The sequence below is a fragment of the Chiloscyllium punctatum genome, chromosome 6 (assembly GCF_047496795.1).
Source record: "Chiloscyllium punctatum isolate Juve2018m chromosome 6, sChiPun1.3, whole genome shotgun sequence".
NCBI classification, from domain to species: Eukaryota; Metazoa; Chordata; class Chondrichthyes; order Orectolobiformes; family Hemiscylliidae; genus Chiloscyllium; species Chiloscyllium punctatum.
Window position 1 is genome coordinate 31,563,771 of NC_092744.1, and position 23,006 is coordinate 31,586,776.

The 23,006-nt window shown below is 36.5% G+C and overlaps 1 protein-coding gene across 1 annotated transcript; it reads left to right on the forward strand.

Moving 5' to 3' along the window:
* Positions 1-1,021: 1,021 nt before the first annotated feature.
* On the forward strand, positions 1,022-21,768 carry LOC140478488 (uncharacterized). Its single transcript, XM_072571751.1, has 5 exons — positions 1,022-1,046; positions 7,090-7,434; positions 16,008-16,178; positions 18,976-19,016; positions 21,153-21,768. The coding sequence occupies exons 1-5, from the start codon at positions 1,028-1,030 to the stop codon at positions 21,333-21,335; spliced, it is 759 nt and encodes a 252-aa protein (XP_072427852.1). The 5' UTR covers positions 1,022-1,027; the 3' UTR covers positions 21,336-21,768.
* Positions 21,769-23,006: the final 1,238 nt, after the last annotated feature.

Consider the following 23,006-nt stretch of genomic DNA (forward strand, 5'->3'; position numbering starts at 1 on the left):
TCTTCATCAATCTAATTTGTTATTTTATCAAAAAAATGGGTAAGTCAAAGGTAATGAATCTCCTTAAGTAACTCAAACCTTTTCCAGTGCTTGGCGATTTCTTTCTCCCTGATTAATGTTTCTGAAGCTTAACTACCATTGACTTTAAACTTATCATCTTGTAATTGCTAAGGCTGTTGTTACACGCTTTCTTGAATAATACAATTGCCACTACCCAATCCTTTGGTACCTCCCCGATATCTAGGGAAGTTTAGAAGATTACTATAACACCTTCAGCTATCTATACCCCATCACTCCCCTCCTGGGGGACTAGCCACACAGACCAGGTGGCTTATCCACTCCAAGCAAAGGCTTTTGAGTATCGCTTACCTTTCAATTATCATCCCATCCATTACCTCTGCCATCTCTGTCTCTACCAATATTTTATCAACTGTTGTTATCGCTGGTTAATCAGGATGCCTTCATGGAAGCGTAAATTAAATGATGTAAGTAAATCACCCCTTATGGAAACACATTGATTAACAATTAAGAATGAAGAAAACAGCCCTAAAACAGTAAGTCCCGATTTGTAGGTATCATGTGTTTTGTTTGAACAATGTTGTTTATCGTGTAGGAAAGTTTGGGGAAAGTGTACGTTTCGGGGGTGCGGTAATTGTGTGATCTGTTTCAGGAATCATTCAAATCAATTAGTATTATGATACCCCATAGCGTAATGGGTCCCCTCATAATGGGAGGGTAGCGTCATATCCGAGGCCACCCTCAGTTAATTGGGCCACATTAAAAGAAAATGTGAGATCTGCAAACCAGGCAGGGGAAGCTCCCATTCAGCAGTTAGGTTTCTGTGGGGGTGTGATACATACTCAGAATCAAGACGTTGGTTGTTACTCACTTACGAAGGAAACTAGCTCATAGATACCCTGAGTACGAAGAGAATGTGCAGTATTCAATCACCTTGACTCGTTAATGGCTGTTTCTGCCTGAAGTCATGATAGAAATAACCATGTTGTTTGCTCAACAAATCTTCTTGATGTTTTCTATGACTTTGGGTGAGTACGGGTTTCTCTTTACTTTGTAGTCTTTTGATGTTGAAAACTGACTTTAGATTAAAAGGAAGCAGATTTTTCAAGCACTTTTATGAACTCAAATTGATCTAGAACGTTCAGTACTGTGAAATCCAGTTAAAGGTCTCATACGTCTCATACATTATCTCCAATGGGTTCAGGTCACTGATAAATCATTTATTATTTATGTTACATTGTACGATAGTCAGGAAATTACTATCAGTAAAACCATTGCAGAAATATATGGTGCATTTTTATGAAACTTTTTTCTTTGCTTTTTTCAGTAGAGTTAGTCCATAAATTATATAATTGATTTATAATAAACACGTTCTCTTAAGTTGGCATGGAAGAGAATTTGATAATGTTACTTTAAAGACTTGTGCAACAAAATCACTCACTGTAATTTCCAAAACATAGTTTCGTATATTATTTATACTGTGCATTCTCTTGCTGTAAGCTCAAGGATTTGTTGGTTTTCAGTAGTCTATTGCATACTATCATCCGCCAATACTGTAGATAATAGGGTCCCACTGAGGTCAGGAGCAATAGGTTGTCAAATAGGGCATTAAGCTGAACATTGAGAAAATAGCAAAGATGAAAATCTGGGTATATTGCTCAAGGTATTCTCCATTCGTAATCTATAAATGTGGCTCATTTGATGAGTAAGAGTGATACAATCAACAGTATTGTCTACACTAGGTATGTGTGACTGGTTTTTAACATCATACTTGTGTCATATCAGGTATTCAACTCAACTCAGATATATATTTATGTTTGGCAAACTGGAAAATCATTTATACTGTGAACCTTTCTGAAAGGACAGTCTGCAAAAAAAAATCATATCTGACAGTTCTCTTTGCAGCTTTTTCCTTTTATCACACCCTCCATAATAACATTCCTTTGACATACTTCTGTTGTTGTGCAGCAACTGATAACCATTACATACAGCTTAAAATCTGTAAAAAAAAATCATTGTTAATGCTATATATTTGTCTGTAAGAATACAGAATTCTACTTCTTTCTTGCTCAAAGATATTAAAATTTAAATTTCAACTTTCTCCAAATGGCGCTCGTGGGGTGATTGTGAGAGTCTGGGTAAAAGTTTTGCTTTGGGATATGAACCAGGGGCAGAAAGGCAGAACTGGAGTTAAGAAAGGGCAATGAAATTTAGCCCAAAATTCCATTTTTTAATGGTAAATGGGAGAATGATACTTTTACAATTTTGACCTTAAATTATTTTATTTTTAAGAATGGGATTTCACGGTAACGCTATCCATAATGTCCAAAAAGAAGCTTGCAATCTATGTTGTCTTAAAAGTGGAATGTTTGTGGCTTGTTGAATTTTAGAGGGAACTCATCACATTTACTAAGTTGTATGTTTTCAAGCTTGAGACCAGGCTCTCCCTTTGGGACACATTCAAATTTTAGTTACCAATCTGAGTGCTAAATGTTTTAATGGCTAGGTGTATTGTGTACTTCTTACTTCTGAATTGTTTCTAGATATGTTTAAAAAGCACCCAAAATCTAAACTTGGCACCAACTTTATTGCCTTCATAACAATTACGTTTCAGAAATAGCCCATTAGTTTTGAAGTACTTTCACATCTTACTGATGTGACAAATGCAATATAATTTCAAATTCTTGTCAAATCCAAATGATTTTAGACAGTTCAGTGAGAACCTTACTCAAAAGTTAAAATGTCATAGGAGACCACAAAACTGTTTTACAGCAACATTAAAGTTCCAGTGTAAACATGCCTCTCGTCACATCCATAAATGTTGTATAATTCAACTCTGTCTTTTTGTAACATTAAAAGCAGAATACAATGTGTCATTATAGGAGACTTAACAATAGGTTTAGCTTAGACTGCTTCTGGAAAACTAAAAGAAAATCCCTGTTCTTCAATTCACAATAAACGCTTATTGCTCTCTCCATCTCCATTTGACCTCAATCTTCTCTTGAAAATTGTTTTCCACTTCTCTGCACAAGCTATTTGTTGAGGTTTGTTGTTGGTTTTAATGGATGGCAACAAAGTAAAATTGAACTATTTTATCAATGACTGCTTCCAATTTGGTCAGGACAAAAGATGGTCAAAGTGTTTTTAAACCTTTCACTCCAGATCAGCAATATCCTTCATAGATAGGGCTTTGGATTTTTCAACACTGACTACACTATAAGAATGTAAGAGACAGAAGTAGACCATTGATCCCATCAAGTCTGCTCCGTCATTTAATGAGATCATTGCTGATTTGATAATCCTCAGCTCCATTTTCCTTCCTTTTCCCCATAACCCTTAGTTTACTTCCTGGTTAGAAATCTGCCTGTCTCAGCTTTGAATATATATTGAAAGAATTCCACAAATTCTGTGAGAAGTAGTGGACAGCAAAGAGGATTTTGCTCAAATGGGCCAATGGGCTGAGGAGTGGCAGATGGAGTTTAATTTAGATAAATGTGAGGGCCTGCATTTTGCAAAAGCAAATCAGGGCAGGACTTACTCACTTAATGGTAAGGTCCTAGGGAATATTGCTGAACAAAGAGACCTTGGAGTGCAGGTTCACGGTTTCTTGAAAGTAGAGTCACAGGTGGGTAGGATAGTGACGAAGGCATTTGGAATGCTTTCCTTTATTGGACAGAGCATTTAGTATAGGAGTTGGGAGGTCATGTTGTGGGTGTACAGGACATTAGTTAGGCCACTTTTGGAATATTGTGTGCAATTCTGGTCTCCTTCTTATCAGAAACTTGAACGAGTTCAAAAAAGGTTTATAACAATGTTGCCAGGGTTGGAGGATTTGAGCTTTAGGGAGAGGCTGAATAGATTGGGGCTGTTTTCCCTTGAGCATCGGAGGCTGAGGGGTGACTTTATAAACATTTATAAAACCATGAGGAGCATGGATAGGATAAACAAATAAGGTCTTTTCCCTGGATTGGGGGAGTTCAGAACTAGAGGGCTTAGGTTCAGGGTGAGAGGGGAAAGATATAAAAGGGACTGAAGGGGCAATTCTTTCATGCAGAGAGTGGTGTGTGCATGGAATGAGCTGCCAGAGGAAGTGGTGGATGCTGATACAATTGCAGCATTTAAAAGGCATCTGGATGGGTATATGAATAGAAAGGGTTTAAAGGGATATGGGCCAAGTGCTTGCAAATGGGACTAGATTAGATTAGGGTATCTGGGCGGCATGGATGAGTTGGACCGAATGGTCTATTTCTGTGCTCTACATCTCTATGACTCTGCAACTCTCTAAGAAATTCCTCCTTATCTCTCTCAAAACCATGCAATCCTTAACCCGAGATTCCACTGTTTGGTCCCACAAGGGGAAATAACCTCTCCTCATCTACCCTAAGAATTTGTATGTTTCAATAGGGTCTCCTCTCATTGTTCTAAACTCCAATAAGTTCAGACCCAATCCATTCAATCTCTTCTCATAAGAAAATTTCTCTTTAAACAGGATCAATCGTGCAAATGCAATCTGATGGCTGCCTCCAGTAGCAGTACATTTTCACTTAGATAAGGGAAACTGTTCATAGTATTCTAGGTGTGGTCTAAGTAGTGCTTTGCATAGTTTTAGCAAGACTTCCTTGTTATTGTACTGCATTCCCTTTGAAATATATATCAACACACCGTTTGCCTTCCCTATTACCCATTGAACTTAGATGCTAGCTATATGTGATTCATGCATGAAGACTCTCGAATCCCTTTGTACTGCACTTCTCTGCAGCCGTTCTCCATTTAAACACAATCAGTTCTGTTATTACGTGGTTGTTCCATTCTCGTGCAATCCCGTGCTATAAGAAAATCATATAATGGCAGCATCATTTAAATTAATGGGACTGGAATCGTATTATAACCAGTACAAGCTTTAAAAGTTTGTGCTTTAGAAACGGTGTCCCCAGTTCATTAATCACATTACAGTGAATTTGCATTAACATAACATGCTTTACAGCAGAAAAAACTGTAATATGTAGTTTCTCCATTTCTCCTGCCAAAGTTCATAACCTCACATTTCCCCACATTATATTCCATCTGCCAAGTTTGCCCACTCTCCTAAACTGTCTATATTCGTCTGCAGACTCTTTGTGTTATCCTCACCGTTTGTTTTTCCACCTATTTTTGTGTCATCCATAAACCTTGCTTTCCTCCTCCAAGTTATTCAGATTATGGCCTGGCACTGATCCTTGGTGCACACTCGTAGATACAGGTTTCTGTCCTGACAATGTTCTCATTATTCAAATAATTTTGCTTCTATTATTTAGCCAATCCTCTATTTAGGTTAATAGACTACTTTGAACACCATCAACACAAGGTTTCAGAGTACTGTAAATACCACAATCATATATTTGCTCAAACATTGCTGACTTACATTTGCTGGAAAATGTTGATATAACATTACAGAAATGTCATTAAATCAATTAGGCAACACATGAAAGCAATTTTTCTGTTTTCTTTGTTTGTTAATCACCTATGTCATACTTTCTAGTGTGCGTGAAATACAAAGAACGTATAAAAACTAATAAATCCTGAAGAAAGTATAAAAATAAATAAATAATGAATAAAAGTACTAAAGAATAATAAATTGTTGACAGGCCAGTTTAAGTAGCAGTTTAATGCTGCTTTTCCATTAAGAATCACCAAATACAAATGGAATTCTGAGTGCAGTACATATTAGGTATATGTTGTGTCAGTTTCTGTCACATTGTGTAAAATTGATCAATTTGATGCCTGATAAAACAATCATGTGCTTTCAAATGATTTTTCCAATCACCTCTACTTCCATCTTTCTCATAATCTTTTTTCAACATTCATTCCAAAATGGGCATGTCAAAATTATCTTGTGCAGTGGTAACTATTAAGCAAATCAGAATTCCACATGAAAGGCTACAGTGGTAAACTCTATTTTCAGCTGTTGCTACATTTAAATGTGCGTTGATAACTATACAATGAAACAAAAAAAAACTCTTGTGAGGTTCCTGATGAAGAGTTACCAAAGTTAAAACGTTAATTTCACTTTCTTCCCATGGATGCTTCTGGAACTGCTGAGTTTCTCCAGCAATTTCTGGTTTTTTTTGGACATCTAGACGTATTGTTCAAAAAGAGAGCAATGAAACCTTTGTGACCATTTAACCTTTTTGTAGTACTTTAATATCACTGGATAGTTTAAATAGCTGTGTATGTGTGTATTCTAATTGATTTCCTGCAATATTCTTAATGTAATTCTTGAACTTTGTAATAGGTGGGTGACATTTCTGTTGTACAGTATCTTTAAAATTATATCAGTTATATCAATAACGTTTTGAAAACAAAAAGAAATCAATTATTCTTTATTTTTCCCTGCTTATTATTTATAACACTCCTGCAGATATTCAACAAGGAGACTACCTGAATCTCAAAACAGTGGAAGTTTCAATATTCTACAAAATGTAGAAATTTCAGCATTGTCTTGCCATGAGATAATGTTCCTGGTTTGATAATATTCTCACGATAACAATTTTTACTATTAAAAGAGCACAACAGCTCAAACAATATCACTTACACAATTCAATAATGAATGGTTAAAGTCTGACTCTTATTCTATGGGTTGGTACGTTGCTTACATGTTATTTAACCAGTTGCAAATGTCTCAGGACTCTGTACAAAGGTTTATATATTTAAAGGCATAAAGCACACCGGGTTTGCAATCTGTTCTGTAAATAAGTGATAAGTTGAGATAAATGAATCGAAACCTGAACCAAAGTTAGTGGAAAACAAGTGTACATGAGCTTTAGTATTATAAGGGACATAAAGATTATTTTTAAAATAATTTTATATATAAATAGAAAACAATGAGAACTGTGAATATGGATCCTTGTAAGATGTCACTGATTGTAAAGAGTACGATTTCAGCCAATTGTCTCTTGTAATTACTAAAGCTGAGACGAGTTTGGCCTCACTGTAATGTGATTCAACCATACTAACTGACCACATTGGGAAAAATGAGGAGAAATGGGCTACACCATTCTATCATGTTAATGTCTCTGTGATTTTTATTTTCAGGTGAATCACTAATTCTGAAACAGTATCCTATGAGTATTGAGAAGAAATCTGGTCAGTCAGCTCAGATCTACTGTGAACTTCACAATGGAAATGCCACTGAAGACATGAGACTAGTATGGTACAGATACACAAGTAAATCAAAGATTGGAGAAATTAATTTAAGGACAAGGAACTTCACAGCCATTAACCGTGTCCTTTTTAAATGGGACCTTAGCACCTATAAGGCATCAATGTCAATTACACAGCTGGTGAAAAATGACTCTGGAGAATATGGTTGTGAACTGGTCTCATTTTCTAGCCCTGAGATTATAACGAAAGCCAATGCAACAAACCTTACTGTTACTGGTACGTTTCTGATCTTTCTCAGCATCTAAGTAAATAATTTAATGCATTATCAAAGGTTAAATTGCTGAATGTTATCATTCACTCATATTTACATATGTTCAGAATGATGACATAGGGATTTAAAAATTACAAGTGTGAGTTGTTTTAAATTCCTCAGTAGAGTGTATATCCATTTTTCACATTGCGGGTAAGATGTCAAAATCTGTAAGAAAATTCCAAAATTAAGCTGCCTTCTTAACTCAATACCCATTGATATCTGATTTGAACCAGCACTCTTCATTGCCCACATTTAGTTTGATGTTTATGTCATAACTGTCTGAAAAGATAAATCTTTAGAATACTGGGGAGTTGATGGCCGAATGGTATTATTGCTAAACTACTAATCCAGAAATCCTGGTAATGTTCTGGGCATTTGGAATCCTGCCATGTCAGACAGAGGAATTTGAATTCAATTTCTAAAAATCTGATGGAAGAGTCTAATGATGATGATGACTCCATAGTGAATTTTCAGGAAAACCCCATCTGGTTTACTAATGTCTTTTAGGGAAGGAAACTGCCATCCTTTTCTGTCTGGACTACATGCAACTCTAATCCCAAAGTAAAGTGGTTCACTCTTAATAATTAGGAACAAGCAATAAATATCGGCCTAGCCAGGAATGCCCATGTCCTGTGAATGAATAAAACAAAACTTAAAACAACCCATCAGAAATAGATATTGTAGTTTAACAACATCAAAAGGGTGCATTTCAGATATCCTTCTTGGATGAAATGCTTTATTAATTCACCTGAATATACTAAATTGAAATTTTCAATGTGCATTAAAATCTCTTTATATGAAGAAGTTACATTCCAAAATATAGAGAAGCTAGCATAATATAATCTTTCAGAACTTCAACTACAAATCATAAACTTCAAAAACTAATTTCGGAAATATATAGTAGAACGTTACTGGAATTTATATTAAGCCCAAGAATAAATCCATGAATCTATTTAGCATTGTACAATGATGAAAAATGTATATTATTTCCATTGCACAATGATTAAAAAATGTTATGATTTCCATTAACAGCAATTTCCAGTTTATGTAAAATGAAAGTGCACTGTTTAATAAGAATAGTATTCCAGAGTCCTTGTTCTTATTGTCAATGCACAGATAGTTCCAAAGACTGGATTCATGAGTCTTTGTCTGTGACTTCTAGAATACCTTTAGAATTGTTGGTATAAAACTATTCTATATTGTGAAGCCAGAGAAACATGAGCACATTCTTGTGTGCACAAAGCTAAAGGTAAACCAGATTCAGGAACTGTAAAGGTTGCTGCAGCTGCACAACATACCAATAACATGGTTAAGAAAGGTCATGTTTAGTCCAAGCAGTTTTGATGTTTTTTTGATGTACTATTTTCCCTCTCCACCTCTGTTACAGTGCCAAACTGTGCTTTTCATTTCTTCCTTTTTTGTTTGATGATTCACTATTTTTTCAATATTTTCATTTTAATTCTCATCCTTTGGTATTTATTTCAGAGATAGATTAACGTTCTTTGAGAATATCTGTCTTTATCAAAAGCTTTTCCATTACATTCAATATGGGTTGAGTGCAAAGTCTCTTTTCAGCCAATATGGACACATACCTCCTTTGCTATTAACTGTGGAAATTGATGTGAGATTTTTCAGGCTTGTGCTTTGTTTGAGTGCCTTTGAAAATTCTTATGTAAATTGCACAGATTGGAATCAGGGAACTGAAATTTTAACTTCCAATGACATGAGAAATCTAAAGGACTTGAATGTCTGAGTGTGCTGTGTTTTACAATAGTAATTTAATATTTGCACTAAAAAATTTTAAAAGTTCTTAGTTTTGAAAAAATGAATTAGAACAAATTAGTCATTTTTAAAATGTACTCAAAAAATACCCAAATTCACCCCCCACCTCCAGCCTGAAACTTATTTTTTTTATCCATGTTACATGTTTGATAAAATGATGTGTAATTGGAACTATTGCAAATTGTTTGTTTTCTTGAAACTAATGTTCAGAAGATTACCTCCCACAATCCAAAGATGTGCAGGTTAGGTGAATTGGCCAAGCTAAATTGCCCATAGTGTTTAGGGATGTGGAGGTTAGGTGCATTAGTCAGGGGTAAATGTAGAGTAATAGGTTAGGGGAATGCGTCTGGGTGAGTTACTCTTCAACAGGTTGGTATGGCCTTGTTGGGCCAATGGCCAGTTTCCACACTGTAGGGCTTATATGTTTCTATGATTATTATTATTTCTAATACCATAAATAGAAATTTTTGTTTGCTTGCCAGTGTCGGTGTCAGGTAGATGCAGTTCTAATGCAACCAGAAAGAGGTTCCACTTAGACTAGAAATAGGTAACCACTTGCTGAGTTAAGATCACTTCTATTAATTCATGAAATGTGCACGCTATTGGCTGGGTCAGCTTTTATTGTCCATCCCGAGTTGCGGTTGAGAAGATGGTGGTGAGTTGTCTTTTTGAAGTGCTGTAATCCATGTGCTGTCGGTAAACCTAAAATGTCATTAAGGAAGGAGTTCCAGGATCTTGACCCAGCAACACTGAAGGAATGGCAATATATTTCCAAATCAAGAGGTAGGTAGCTTGGAGGAGAACTTGCAAGTTGTGGTAATCCCATGTATCTGCCACCCTTGTCCTTCTAAATTGTAGTGGCTGGGGGCTTGGAGGGTGCTGTGTATGGTGCTTTGGAGAATTTCTGGTGTCCATCTTGAACACTGTTGCCAATGAATGTCAGTGGTGGGGGGACTGAATGTTTTTGGATTTGGTAGTCGTCCACAAGGTTACTTTGTCCTGTATGGTGTCAAGCTTCTTGAGTGTTGTTGGAGCTGTACCCATCCAGGCAACTTGAGAGTATTCCATCACAGTCCTGACTTGTAAATGCTAGAGAGGCATTGGAGAGTCAGGAGGTGAATTACCATTGCAGGATTCTTATCCTCTGACCTAATATTGTAGCTACCATATTTATATGGCTAGTTCAGTGCAGCTTCTGGTCAATGCTCATTCAACTAAGGAAAAGTCATTGGATGTCAATGGGAAATGCTTCAAATTTTTGTTGTTGGATAATCATTGTCTGGCACTTGTGTGGCATAAATGTTACTTGCCACTTGTCAGCCCAACATCAGGATATTGTCAAGGTCTTGATTCATTTAGACATCAACTGTTTCGGTATCTAAGATATCCTAAATATTGCACAATCACCAGCAAACACTTCTAACCATATGATGGTGGGAAGGTCATTGAGAAGCAGCTGAAGATGATTGGGGCGAGGACACTTACCCTGAGGAACTCCTGCAAAGATGTCTTAGATGACTGACCTCCAACAACTACAACCACTTTTCTTTGCTCCAAGTATGACTGCAGCCAATGGGAGATTTTCTTCCAATTTCTGCTGACTCTAGTTTTACTCGAGTTCATTGATGTCACACCCAATCAAATGCGGCCTTGATGACAATCAAGGGCGGTCACTCTCACTTGACCGCTGAGCTCAACATTTTTGTCCATATTTGAACTAATGCTGTGATAAGGTTAGAGGCTGAGTGGCCTGACTATTTATAAGACTCTCTAAGACTTTACTGGTGATTGAATGCTGTAGTTGGCTAGGTTGGGTTTGTCTTGCATTTTCTGTACAGACATACCTGGGCAAAGTCCCATGTTGTGATGCAAGTGTTGTGGCTACACTGAACTGCTTGGCAAAAAGTGCAGCACATTCTTGACACATATTTTCCATACCATTGCCAGAATATTGTCAGGGCACATTACCTTTGCAAAATCTAGTGTGTCCAACCACTTCTTGAAACCATGTGGAGTGAATTGAATAGAGTTGGTGAAAGATTGGGATCTGTAAAGCTGGAGACCTCTACAGGCTGACAAGGATCAACCACTTGGCACTGCTGGCTGAAGATTCTTGCGAATGTTTCAGTCCCATCTTTTGTGCTATGTTGGGTTCAGGCATCATTGAGGATGAGGATTGTTGTGGAGCATCCTCCTTCTGTGAGTTGTTTAATTGCCCACCAGCATTCACAACTGGATGTAGCACAACTGTAGATCTTAGATCTATTCCTTTGATTGTGGGATCACTTAGCTCTATCTAACACCTACTGCTTATGCTGTTCGGCATTCAAATAGTTCTGCTTCACTAGGTTAATACCTTACTTTTAGGGACATCTTTACTGTTCCTGGCATGCGTCCCTGAACTTTTCATTGAAATTTTCATGGGGCATGTTTTCGTTATATATGAAAGGGAACAAAACATTTTCAGTCCCATGAATTAAACTTTCAGTTAGTTTACTAAAAATACTCAGGAATGGTAATTCTTTCACACATCTTCTCAAACAGCAGTGAAGACCACATTGGATCCAGGTTTTAAGGAGGAAAGCTTTAGTGAAGGCAAAGACGCACAGTTTTGATGCAACAGGGGAAATCCAATATTTCCCTCCAGTCTGTGGAAAGGAATTCCTCTCCAGTTATAGCTGCCTTGAGCAGGCAAATGTCGTATGACCTCACGCAAGTCAAATGGCCTTCAACTGACTCTGTGTATTCTGGGCAGGGTCAACAGCAGAAGTCACCAACACATGCAGTCCTGGCATAACAGTAGGATCACATCCCTGAGATTTCTAGGTCTATGATCTGCAGGATATAGTTGACACAAGGAATCTTCATATGCTCCATTCATCTCACAATCACTAAGGAGCTCACTGAATCTCCCAACTATAAACTCATGGGCAGTTTTATAAAGACCCATGGGGCATGTTTTCTGTTTGTGATTTGTCATAAAATCATAAATGCAAAGCATATATTTACATGTTCATTACAAACACCAAAGACACTTTTTTTTAACAAGCTGCCATCAATGGAAGAATGGAATTTAATCCAAAGAAATGTGACATATATGTATTTTGAGCAGGGCAAACAAGCAAGGGACTACCAGAAAGAATAAATGGTAGGATACTAAGAAAAGGAACAACACAGATCCCTGAAGTTGTTGACAGTAAATTGGTTAGGAAGACATGTGGAGTACATACTTTAATTGCCTCAGGTAATAATCATTAGGGTAGGGGGTGTTAAACTGGAACTGTGTAAAACATAATTAGAAGTCACAGCTAGAGTATTGCCAATGGATAATTGCAGAAGTTCTGCAATGATATTGGAGAGGATACAGAGGCAGTTTACAAGGAAATTACCTGGAATTGAGAACTTTACCATATGAGGAAAGATGGGATTGTTTTAAATGGAACATGGAAGGCTGTGTATCTATATTCTATAAATCCATATTTCTGTGTAATTACAATTGTACAGTTACCTTTGTGAGACTCTCTGCTATCAAATTCAATTGATCTGCATCAGTTCAATTAAGAATCATTTGAATAGTGGTTTCAAAAAGTTTGATCAACAGAAAAATAATGATCTTATATACAGATACAACTAGACAGGGAATCAGTTTAGCTTAGTTGGCTAGATTGTCAGTTTACAGAGCAGTATGATGCCAGCAGCATTGCTTCAATTCCCATCACTAGTCACTATGAAGGACTCTCCTTCTCAACCTCTTTCCTCGCCTGAGGTCTGGTAGCCCTCAGGTTAATGCACCACCAGTCACTTCTCTCTGATAAGACAGCTGCCCCTGTGGTCTAGTAAGACTATGGTGGGTTAAGAATAAAGTGGTGCTGGTAAAGCACAGCAGATCAGGTAGCATCCAAGGAGCAGGAAAATCGATGTTTCAGACAAAAGCCCTTTATCAAGACTATGGTGGCCCAACAACTAGGCAATAAGGGGTGCAGATAGGGAAACATTTGCTTATGGAACCTGTAACCTGGTGATAAAAATAATCCCAGTAAGTCATAGGAGATATTACTAAAGTAATTATTAATAAATAGGTGATTTTATGAATATGAAATCCTTGGCTGAGAGTCATAAGAAAGTCATTATATTATAAGGGAAAAACAACCTTTAGAATCTCAGGAGTACCTAGTGAATATTCCATTCACATTGTTCAGAAATATTGGTCTGTGTCCAAAAATGGTTGATGAACAAATGTTACCTAGTATTTTTTTAAAAGAGCAGTTTCCATGATTTTTCAAATTGTACATGATAAAATAAAAAAGGATGTAGGGGTATTTCCCAAAGTGTTTCCCAGAGCGTCTCATGACTAGACACAACATGTAAAAAATGTACACGTAATCTAAAATTGTGTGTACTCCGTATTTGTCACAGTTAATACTAATGGTTAAGAGGAAATTCCGTTAGATAAGAAAGATTGAGCTCACATTTCTTTGTTAGTTATTAAACACTAAAATGTTTTTAAAAGGGATACACTTTCCACCTGCAGCCTCTAAGTAGGAACATTCAATCTTGCTAAGACTTCTGATCTCACTTTTTGACTGCTCATATTTTCTCTTTGATGATTATCTTTAAACTGTAACAGGAAACCGTATAACATAAAAGATTGAAGTAAGAAGTCAGAAAAGAGTGCATATTTATTGGTGTAACTTTCAAGTACCATGAATTCCTTTTGAGGCTTGAAATAAATTAACTTAAAGCAAAATGAATGATTACCAATTGGCAGTCAATTTTACATTCTGCCTTTTTCTTTGTTTCTCTATACTTTGTTTTAAAACTGATGTTTCCAAAATCTCTGACAACAAATAATTTCTGAAGGAATGGAATTCCACAATTTTAATTTTCAGATTTAACAAAGTTGCTTGGCAGTAACTAAACATTTGCATGGTGTTCAAACAATATTTACGCATGAAATTACAAGATTTGACTTTTTGTGCAAGAAATTTAGTTCATGTTTGCCATGCAAATACAGGAAACTTGCAACATTCAACAATGGTGAGACAACATTGAAAGTCTCTTTTCGTATAGCCATTGTTGACCATCACAATGAGTGCAATTCACCTCACTATTACTTTGACAGGTCAAAATCTATTCCAAAGCATGCAGTTGAGCCTGTGTGACAGAATGGAAAAATGCAAACCATTAGCAATTAACAATGGAATTTTAAAAACCATTCATGAGGGAAAGATTGACCCATTTGTTTAATTGGTGTGTGTGACGCTTAACTAGAAATAAGTTTAAAAAGAAATCAATAATCTTCATTAGGTTCGACATCTTGACTGTAAATCCTTTTAAAATAACAGCTTTCTGTATCTATCATTTTGTTGTACCATTGTTGCATTTTTTTAATAACGGGAAACCATAATTTTGAGTAATTCCCTCTCAATTAACTTGTTCAACTTGGTGCAGATTAAAGCAAGCAAAAATGGTGTTCAAAATCTTGCTGTACTTTCGGAAGCAGACAGCTATTAATCTTTCCAGACTTTACAGCAATCCATTTCACTTTTAATTCCATCAGAACCATTAATGCCTCACCAATAATAATTTGCAAATTGTTAAATTACTAGTAAAAGTAGGCTGATGCTGATGCAGAAAACCCTCTGAGTCCTACTTTCAGTGCATTTGTTAATTCATCTTCATAAGTTCATATCAGGCTATTTTATCACCAGCTGAATCCCATTCAAAATAGCCAAGTACAGAGGGAACCTTGATTATCCAGCATTCAATTATCCAAATATCAGATTATCTGGCAAGATCACAATGTCCCAATGCTCGGCTAAACTATGTTACCCGGTATTTGATTATCCGGAGTTCGGTTAACTGAGCAAAATACTGCCCGCCCGTGTCCCTCGGATAATCGAGGTTCCTCTGTAAATAGTGCAGATAGGAATTTATATAATTATATTCACAAATGAACAAAGCTGGCCCTTGAAGGAAGTTAATCCAGATAATTTGTAATAACCAGCTCCTCAAGAAATTACTGAAGAATACAGAAGTCAGTTTGACATAAAGACATCCTTCAAAACACGTATCTATCACTGTTGTGAAGAAAGTTCACCGTCTGTAACCACACACACACACACACACACACACACACACACACAGACACAGAGAAGTATCTTCAATGCCTTCTATCATGTCTTAGCTAAGAAAGTGGACATCATTTGATTTGTAAAGAGCCCTCCATATATGTTGCTTCAAATCTGACCACCAGATGTTTCAGAGAAGTGGCTTGGAATATCTTTACTGCTACTTTTTTTCCTTACTGGGATAACATTACAAATATTAAGATGAATGCTACTGCTAAAGCTGTGGTAAAATATATAACCTTGCCATGAATTAATTATCAATGTGTGCATTGCAAATATTGCAGTTTAATAGTAAAAGCAAAACACTGTGGCTACAGGAAATTTGAAAGAAACACAGAGACTGCTGAAGCAATTCAGTACGCCTGCTACCATTTGTGAAGAGAAAAACAGAATTAAAGTTTTGAGTCCAGTATGTCTCTTCTTCAGACCATTAACTCTGTTTCTTTCTTCACAGACGCTGCCAAGCCAGCATTCTCTGTGTTCGCTATAGTTTTGATATGCTTGCTTTCAATTTCAAGCAAAAAATAATGTTTTAAAATGTGGGCAACAGTCATATTATTCTGACAGTCCATAACTGTTGAGATTTCCTGTCATTCATTAAATGAATTATTGCTCATTTTCAGAAGAACAGTGGATTGGTCCACAGAACAGAAACAACACAGACAATAACAAAGCAGAAGAATTCCAGAATAAGGAAGCTAGAATTCAAATAATTGTTGCAGCAGTATTAGCTGCATTTGTCATCATCTGCCTGCTAATTTATCTTTTATTCAGATACCGACCAAAAAAACAAGGTAAGTTTCAGAAGATCTATTTTATATTTAATCAATTGTACATTTCAAGCAGATAATTCAGACAAGGCTTTGAAGCAAATTGGTCAGATATTATACAATCACATGGATCTAAGCTTCCACTTTTCAAGCACACAGGACTTATCTGTTTTAAACCATTTGCATTTATCTATAATCTAGAATTTTCACAAATTATATGTACTGGGATAAAGATCACAGACTAAATGTGGTGGAAATCCCAGTTGAGGTAAGTGGTAAAAGGAAAGTTAAGCTCATGCAGATGGGTGGACATAGTTTGATCTGGATGAGTTGCAGCACTAGACTATTGTACAACAGTTGATTTGTTGTTGTTTGACGTTAACAAAGCTACGTTTGGAAATTTTCTAAGCATAAGCCATACCCTTGGAGATAAAGTTCCAACATTTCAAAAGGAAGAAGACTCTTAAAGAAAAAAAAAATACAAAATACTAAAGGCAGAATCTTTCCTGTGAGCTGAATAAAATTAAGGAACAAGTCAACTTTATCACTCTTCCAGCAGATGGTTATGGACTGACATTGGCAAAGACTTTGGACACAGTCATTCTTACCATCCAGGAGAATATCACTTAGAAAGACAGAAAGGCAAAGAGAAAACAAAGGGGTTTACTTTTAAATGAACAACTGCTGGTTTTCCAGCAATTTCTGTTTTAATTAATCTCATTTGTCTTTATGATAATCCAATAGCTTCATCAAGCAGGATTTAATAGGCCCAATCATGTTCTTAAGCGATAGCTGGAGAGCCTGAGTATCTCTCTCAGTTCCATGGGAGAGATCTGACATGAATGCCTGTCAGGTATTAAATGGTCATTCATTGGCCTTCCCAGGGATGGAAGTCTACCAATCAGTCTAAGGCAGCATCACATTGTTGTCAGCACCACTAGGAGACTTGGCAGCTGCCAATAATGCACCCACCTAATAGATGGGGCGTCTCAGGCCAAAGGTGAGTGAGGGTAGTGACCACATTCACAGTTTTACTGATGCCAGCTTTTCTATTTCCTGATTTTCTTCCAAATTCTCAAAATGCCATAATGGGATTTGAACTCAAAATCTTTAGGCTAAAAGTCCAACAGTCTGGATTATTCATTAATGATATAAGCAACCTATTAAAATCAAAAGTAGTGAGATATGATTTGCTACCACAGTTAATTACAAGTAGACAGCATTTCAAGAGTTACTATGTACTATGTTCAATGCCATATGTTTTTGTGTACATTTTATTCTCGATCTTCAGTGATTGATTTCCCCTAATTCCAAGTTTGACATTTAATACAGATGACACCTCTTTAAAATCAGCAGCAGCATTGAACAATGAAGGTTTCCTTAGATCTTATTAGAAGCTGCTTCACCATTAGGGAAAGAGTATAACTGGTCAGCAAAGATAAACACATATGTTTACTTTCAGGAAAAATATTAATACATGTAGAAATTAACCATCTGCTGTTCCCCCTCTCCTATGATTATTTCAACTGAGGTACATGGACATAGACCTAATCTTAAGTGCCAAAGATAATTTCTGAGCACATTGTGATGTTCCCAGCTGCTTTGCTGGATGACTTTGTCCCGTTCCTTGAATTCTGCAAAATCACAAGGACAAAAAAATGTACAGGCTTTGCATATACATTGGCAGCTTTTTGTTTAAAAGTCAAAAGAAAATTTGTGTGTTTTCTAAAATATCTTTTGTAATGGTCTCCTGTTCTGATGCGTAACTGTAGCAAATCAACTGATTGAGAAATTTAAACCAACATTTTTTTTTAAATGGATAGATGCAGAAATAATGGCTTTCCATCTGTTTGTGGAGATTGAATTTCCATCATTACTGACCTTCCTCAGACATTGATATGCAGTCTAAACTAGCAATATATACAAAAACCTGTGAATATAAAAAGCGCATCATCTTAGAATAATTCTGCCATCAACCATCTGTCATTAATATATGCTTTTACCTAATGAGTTATTAGAATTATGATATTCTGAAAACTACCTATAAAATTCAGAGGCCAGTTGTTCATCATTTTTGAAATGGGATTTGAAGTCACACAGCACAAAACAGAGTAATTTACCTGCGCAATATTAACTTAAGTTGTGGTTCTACTTCAGTTTGCTTATACCTTGATTTTAAAGATATTACAGGTCATTCTGCTATAATGCACATTTCGTCAGCACAAATTGGCTATAGCACAATTGACGAATTGTGGACTTTATGTGGATAATACAAACATTCTACTGAATGGATGTAACAATTTTCTATTTGCAACCTTCTACAGCACGATTTTCCATCGCTTGAGTTTCTATAGGGCAAGGTTGCAGGAGAACAAAACTGTCGCATTATAACAGAACAATCTGTTTAATCCTAGTTCATTCCATTAAACTAACAAAGCTAATTTTGACACTGCATGCAATCTCCTTGTTCCATTTTTCTGAAAGCTGTGGTTGTTGCTGCAAATAACATGTTCAAAAATACTTGAGTCCAGCTTCTGGTGAATAACCATACGGTAACTAAGCAACCTGTGACGAATCTGGTAAAATAAGGTATTTCTGATACTGGTGACTATCTATTGAACTTACAGACTTTGGATAGAAAGAAAGTTACAGTTTTATGTGTGCTCAGAGGCTTCATTCTTCACATTTTAAGAGGTACAATGGTATCATATTGTACAAAGATTTCAGTTGGAGCAGATGGTGTTTTTCTCATCCAATTCACTTACGAATGTATCATCCCAGCTTGTGAATATGCATTTTACACATTTCTTTCTTCTTATAGGTCCTAATTCCAATCCTCCTCCAGCAGATGTCAGTTGCCAGGTAATTGTACTCGAGGTTATTGACATGCAATAAACCATTTGCTGATTTTATTTCATAAACTCAGATCCTCTATTGCTGTGGTCAATTTATTCAAAATGATGATAGTCTGTGCAATGAACATCGACTGAAATATCACTGCACAGGTATTCATATGATCCTCTTCCATTTCAGGAAGTCACATGATCCCCATCAGCCACAAAATGTAGATGTCAGGTGCAGAGGTGAATCTGCCATTCTGTTTTGTATTGACCCTGAAGTAAATAAGTCAATAGAACAATGTTAAACTAAGAAATAGAAATATATAACATAATGAGCCTAGTGGCTGTGATTACATGATCTGTACTAAACTCATTTCAGAGAGAGAGAGAGAGAGTGCAACTAAAAAAAGCTCTGAGTCAGAACAATGTGGTTTCATGTCACCCTCTAGGAACTTGACCATAAGATTTTGGTTGATACTCCAACACAGTAAGACACTATATTGTTGAAAAGCAGAGGCATTGATCCTGCCAAGAGTCATCCTTCAACCGACATCACAAATAGTTTATTTGGTCATTATCACATTACTGGTTTTGAGGTTACCTTGTGCAATTTCTAGCATTTCCTCAGTGAGTCCTAATTTATTTCCAGTATTATAGAAAATGAAGAGAATAAAAGACTATTTGATTCTAAATAATTGCATGGACTCTCTTAGAAAGATATTGACAAGATAAAGCAATGCCAGTTGACCACTGAACAATAGTGATTTAGAATTCTACATGGATTCTTGTGGCCTGTTAATTTGGGTGATATATACTGTATCTCATTTTGAATATCATTTATACTAGTTCCTGAGGTTTATGAAGCTGTTGGAAGAAAGGTAAAATAATAAAAACAAAATGGCCATTTCTAAAACCAAATATGGCCATCAAATCCCTAAGCAAACTATTTTCATTGTAGCACACATTGATTTTATCTGTTTACTTACGTACAATTCCGATATCCTCTTCTCAGGATATTCTTCATTTGAAAAGTGATCAATATGTGGAACAGAGAACATAGAGGAGGTGCTAGTCCTGGAATAATTGAAGAAATATTTGAGTTAAATGATTTGGGGTATTAAGACTTTGCTAGCTGCAAAAATACAGGAAGGCATAGCCTTCCTCATCTGTAATTAGTTTTTACTGGCAATCCCTTTAGGAAAATATACTTAGCAAATTCAACTTAATACTTTGTTTTATTGGTAAATTTGGCAAGGTCTTCTTGCCTTTTTCTAGTCTGATACGAAAATTCAATAATTGCCAGAGCTGAGTTGTCAGATGTGGGGTGATAGTTCTCGACATCTCCTTCCACTATGATTGACCAATGTTGCGTAGGGCCCTGAACCAATGTGTTTCCCCCTCTCCTTGACTTAATTCAGCAGCACTTCCACATCTGCATTGATGAACCTGAAGGCTACCTACTTTCCTGAGGACGTAGCAAAAATTAATGTTCCAAGTCCTTTCTGGTTTTGTTTCTAATTGATTTCAACTTTAAGCTAATGCAAACCTTTGAATCATAAAACTGCTATTGAGATCATTCCTATCCAAACCAAGAGTTTCCAATAAGTAGTAGAGTGTTGGAGTCATAGAGTCATTTGGCATGGAAACAGATCTTTTGGTCGAACCAGTCCATGCCAACCATAATCCCAAACTAAACCAGTCTCACCTGCCTATGCTGGCCCATAACCCCCCCAGACCATTTCTTATTAATGTTCCTGATGTCTGGAATTCACCTCAATTAATTCAATTATGCTGACCCTTGGACTACATTTTAGCAATATGGCCTGAGTTCAATTTTGACTTGAGATTTTATGCAAGGCTACCATCTAGACAAGTAAGTGAAGAAATGAAAGAGTTGTCATGGACTATCTCATTGTTCAATGTTTTTACCTAATGCTCATGCTAATATTATGAAGCATCAGTTGTCTAGGTTTAAGTGATTTTGTGGGATCTCTCAGAGTTTAACATTATTGCATTCTGGAATCAGGCTGCAGAGATTGTATCAATTTGGCTCAAAACAAGCCTAAAATCACTTTAGGATTCTACTTCAAGAAAATCTATGCAATGCACAAATTAAAGATGAGTATTATTCACATTCATTTTCTTTCATTAATTTTAGAAAGCAGAGGATCCAATTTCTACAGTTTTCTGTCCTGACTATGCTGCACTAACGGTCCCGGGGCAAAATATTCGACAGACTCTAGCTTCTTCAATTGCCTCTGATGATTCATACTACGCTACCATTGTATTTGCACCTCAACAACAAGCTATTGGTGTGCAGAAAACAACTGCTGGTAATTAAGGGATAACAAATTTGGTAGAGTGACATCTGACTACTTATCTTTGTTCTGTGAACTCTCAGATATCACATTGAATTATCACATGACCTTTCTTACTACTTCTTCTATGAAACCAGAAGGCACAATTTGACCATCATGTATGAAATGATAATGTTCTAACACTGAGGAAGTGAAATCCTAATAAAATCAATCTGACCTGGATGACAATTCATTAACTAACTCTGGAAGGATGAGAGAGAGTTTAGGAAGGCATCACTAGATTCTGTAGGAACACTTTCAAGTTGATATCATCTGGAGGAGTCCATTCGCAAGCAATTAGAAATAATGGGCAACTGTTCAGGCTGATTGGCCTATTGCCATTGTATCATTCCTACTTTGGTTTTGACTGGACTCTTAAGATTTGTTCATGTTAGGTGTGATCTCACTGAGTTGGTGCTGGACTTTAATTCTGTGAATTAAAAACTTTATCCACTGGCACTACATACATTTGTAGTATCAATAAAACTGCATGGCATTCTTCTTTAGCACTATCAAAGTTGCAAAGTATTCTTCGTGTGACCTGAAGTGAGGAGTTCACATTAGCCAGTAATGGATGCCATTTATTTTGAAAGGCCATAGCATGATCAAATTAGTCAGATCATCATGTTCTGATTTATATAATTCCCAAGATGTAAGATTGTGTTACTGATTTTGTGTCTTCATTTTAAACAAAGATATCAATATATAGGTACAAGTTGACAATCAGAATGTCAAAACTTAACATTTACAGTCACAAATGACTATTACGGAATGTTTCAGTGACTTAACAATTCAACCAAATTGAAGCATTTAATAGAGTCAGTTGCTGGACTGTAACTCACAAAGCCTGTCTTACAGACAGTATAATGTAAAAGGCTAGGGGTTGCATTTTCAGTTGCCTGAGGACATAGGCTTGGACTCCAGTTGAATGTAATTTGACATTGCTGACCATAGTGTTGGTGCAACACCACAACTCCATTTTCAGAGAAGTTGGAGGCATGAACAGCTCCTGACACTACTACCTCTCTGCAAGGTCAAAATAATGTAACCAAGGAGAAAAAGTGGAAAATGTAGTAAACTCTTAATGTGTCAGACAACATCTGTGCAGAAGACTGAGTTAGCATTTCAGGTTGAAAATGAAGGCTGAAGTAAAACATTAAATCTGTTTCTCTGCTCCCTGCCTTGCTGACTATTTCCAGCATTTTCTGTTTTTATTTCAGAATTCCAACATCTGTGGCATTTTACTTTATGTTCTAAAGTAATTAAGGGGCTTATCAACATTTCCAGTTAGCATGCAACATGCTCAGACCAGTGTGTCAGGCTTAGACCAGACTATGAAAGGACTGCACTTAAACCTGAAAGGGATCCATGTCTATGTCTGAATTAGTCACTGGGCCACAAAGCCTCCAGCCTCAGGAGGCTACCCATCATCCTTTTTGGGATGGTGAGTACACACCTTGGTTGTGAAATTCCTTTAAAATAGAGATAGGTGTGCCTAGAACAAGCAGTTTTTGTGGTCAGGGCATGGAACCAATCCCACATCAGGTTCCTGTCCAAGAAACAAAAATTCAGTCCATGTGTTATGAAATTGATCATTAACCACCTGGTGATATGCAGCTTTTCTGAAATGATCCTCATTATTGTCAGGGCTGTCA

Excerpts from the sequence above, each read along its gene's own strand:
- LOC140478488 (XM_072571751.1), top strand. Across the intron at positions 7,435-16,007 it reads AACAAACCTTACTGTTACTG|AAGAACAGTGGATTGGTCCA; the intron begins GTACGTTTCTGA and ends GCTCATTTTCAG. Across the intron at positions 16,179-18,975 it reads ATACCGACCAAAAAAACAAG|GTCCTAATTCCAATCCTCCT; the intron begins GTAAGTTTCAGA and ends TTCTTCTTATAG.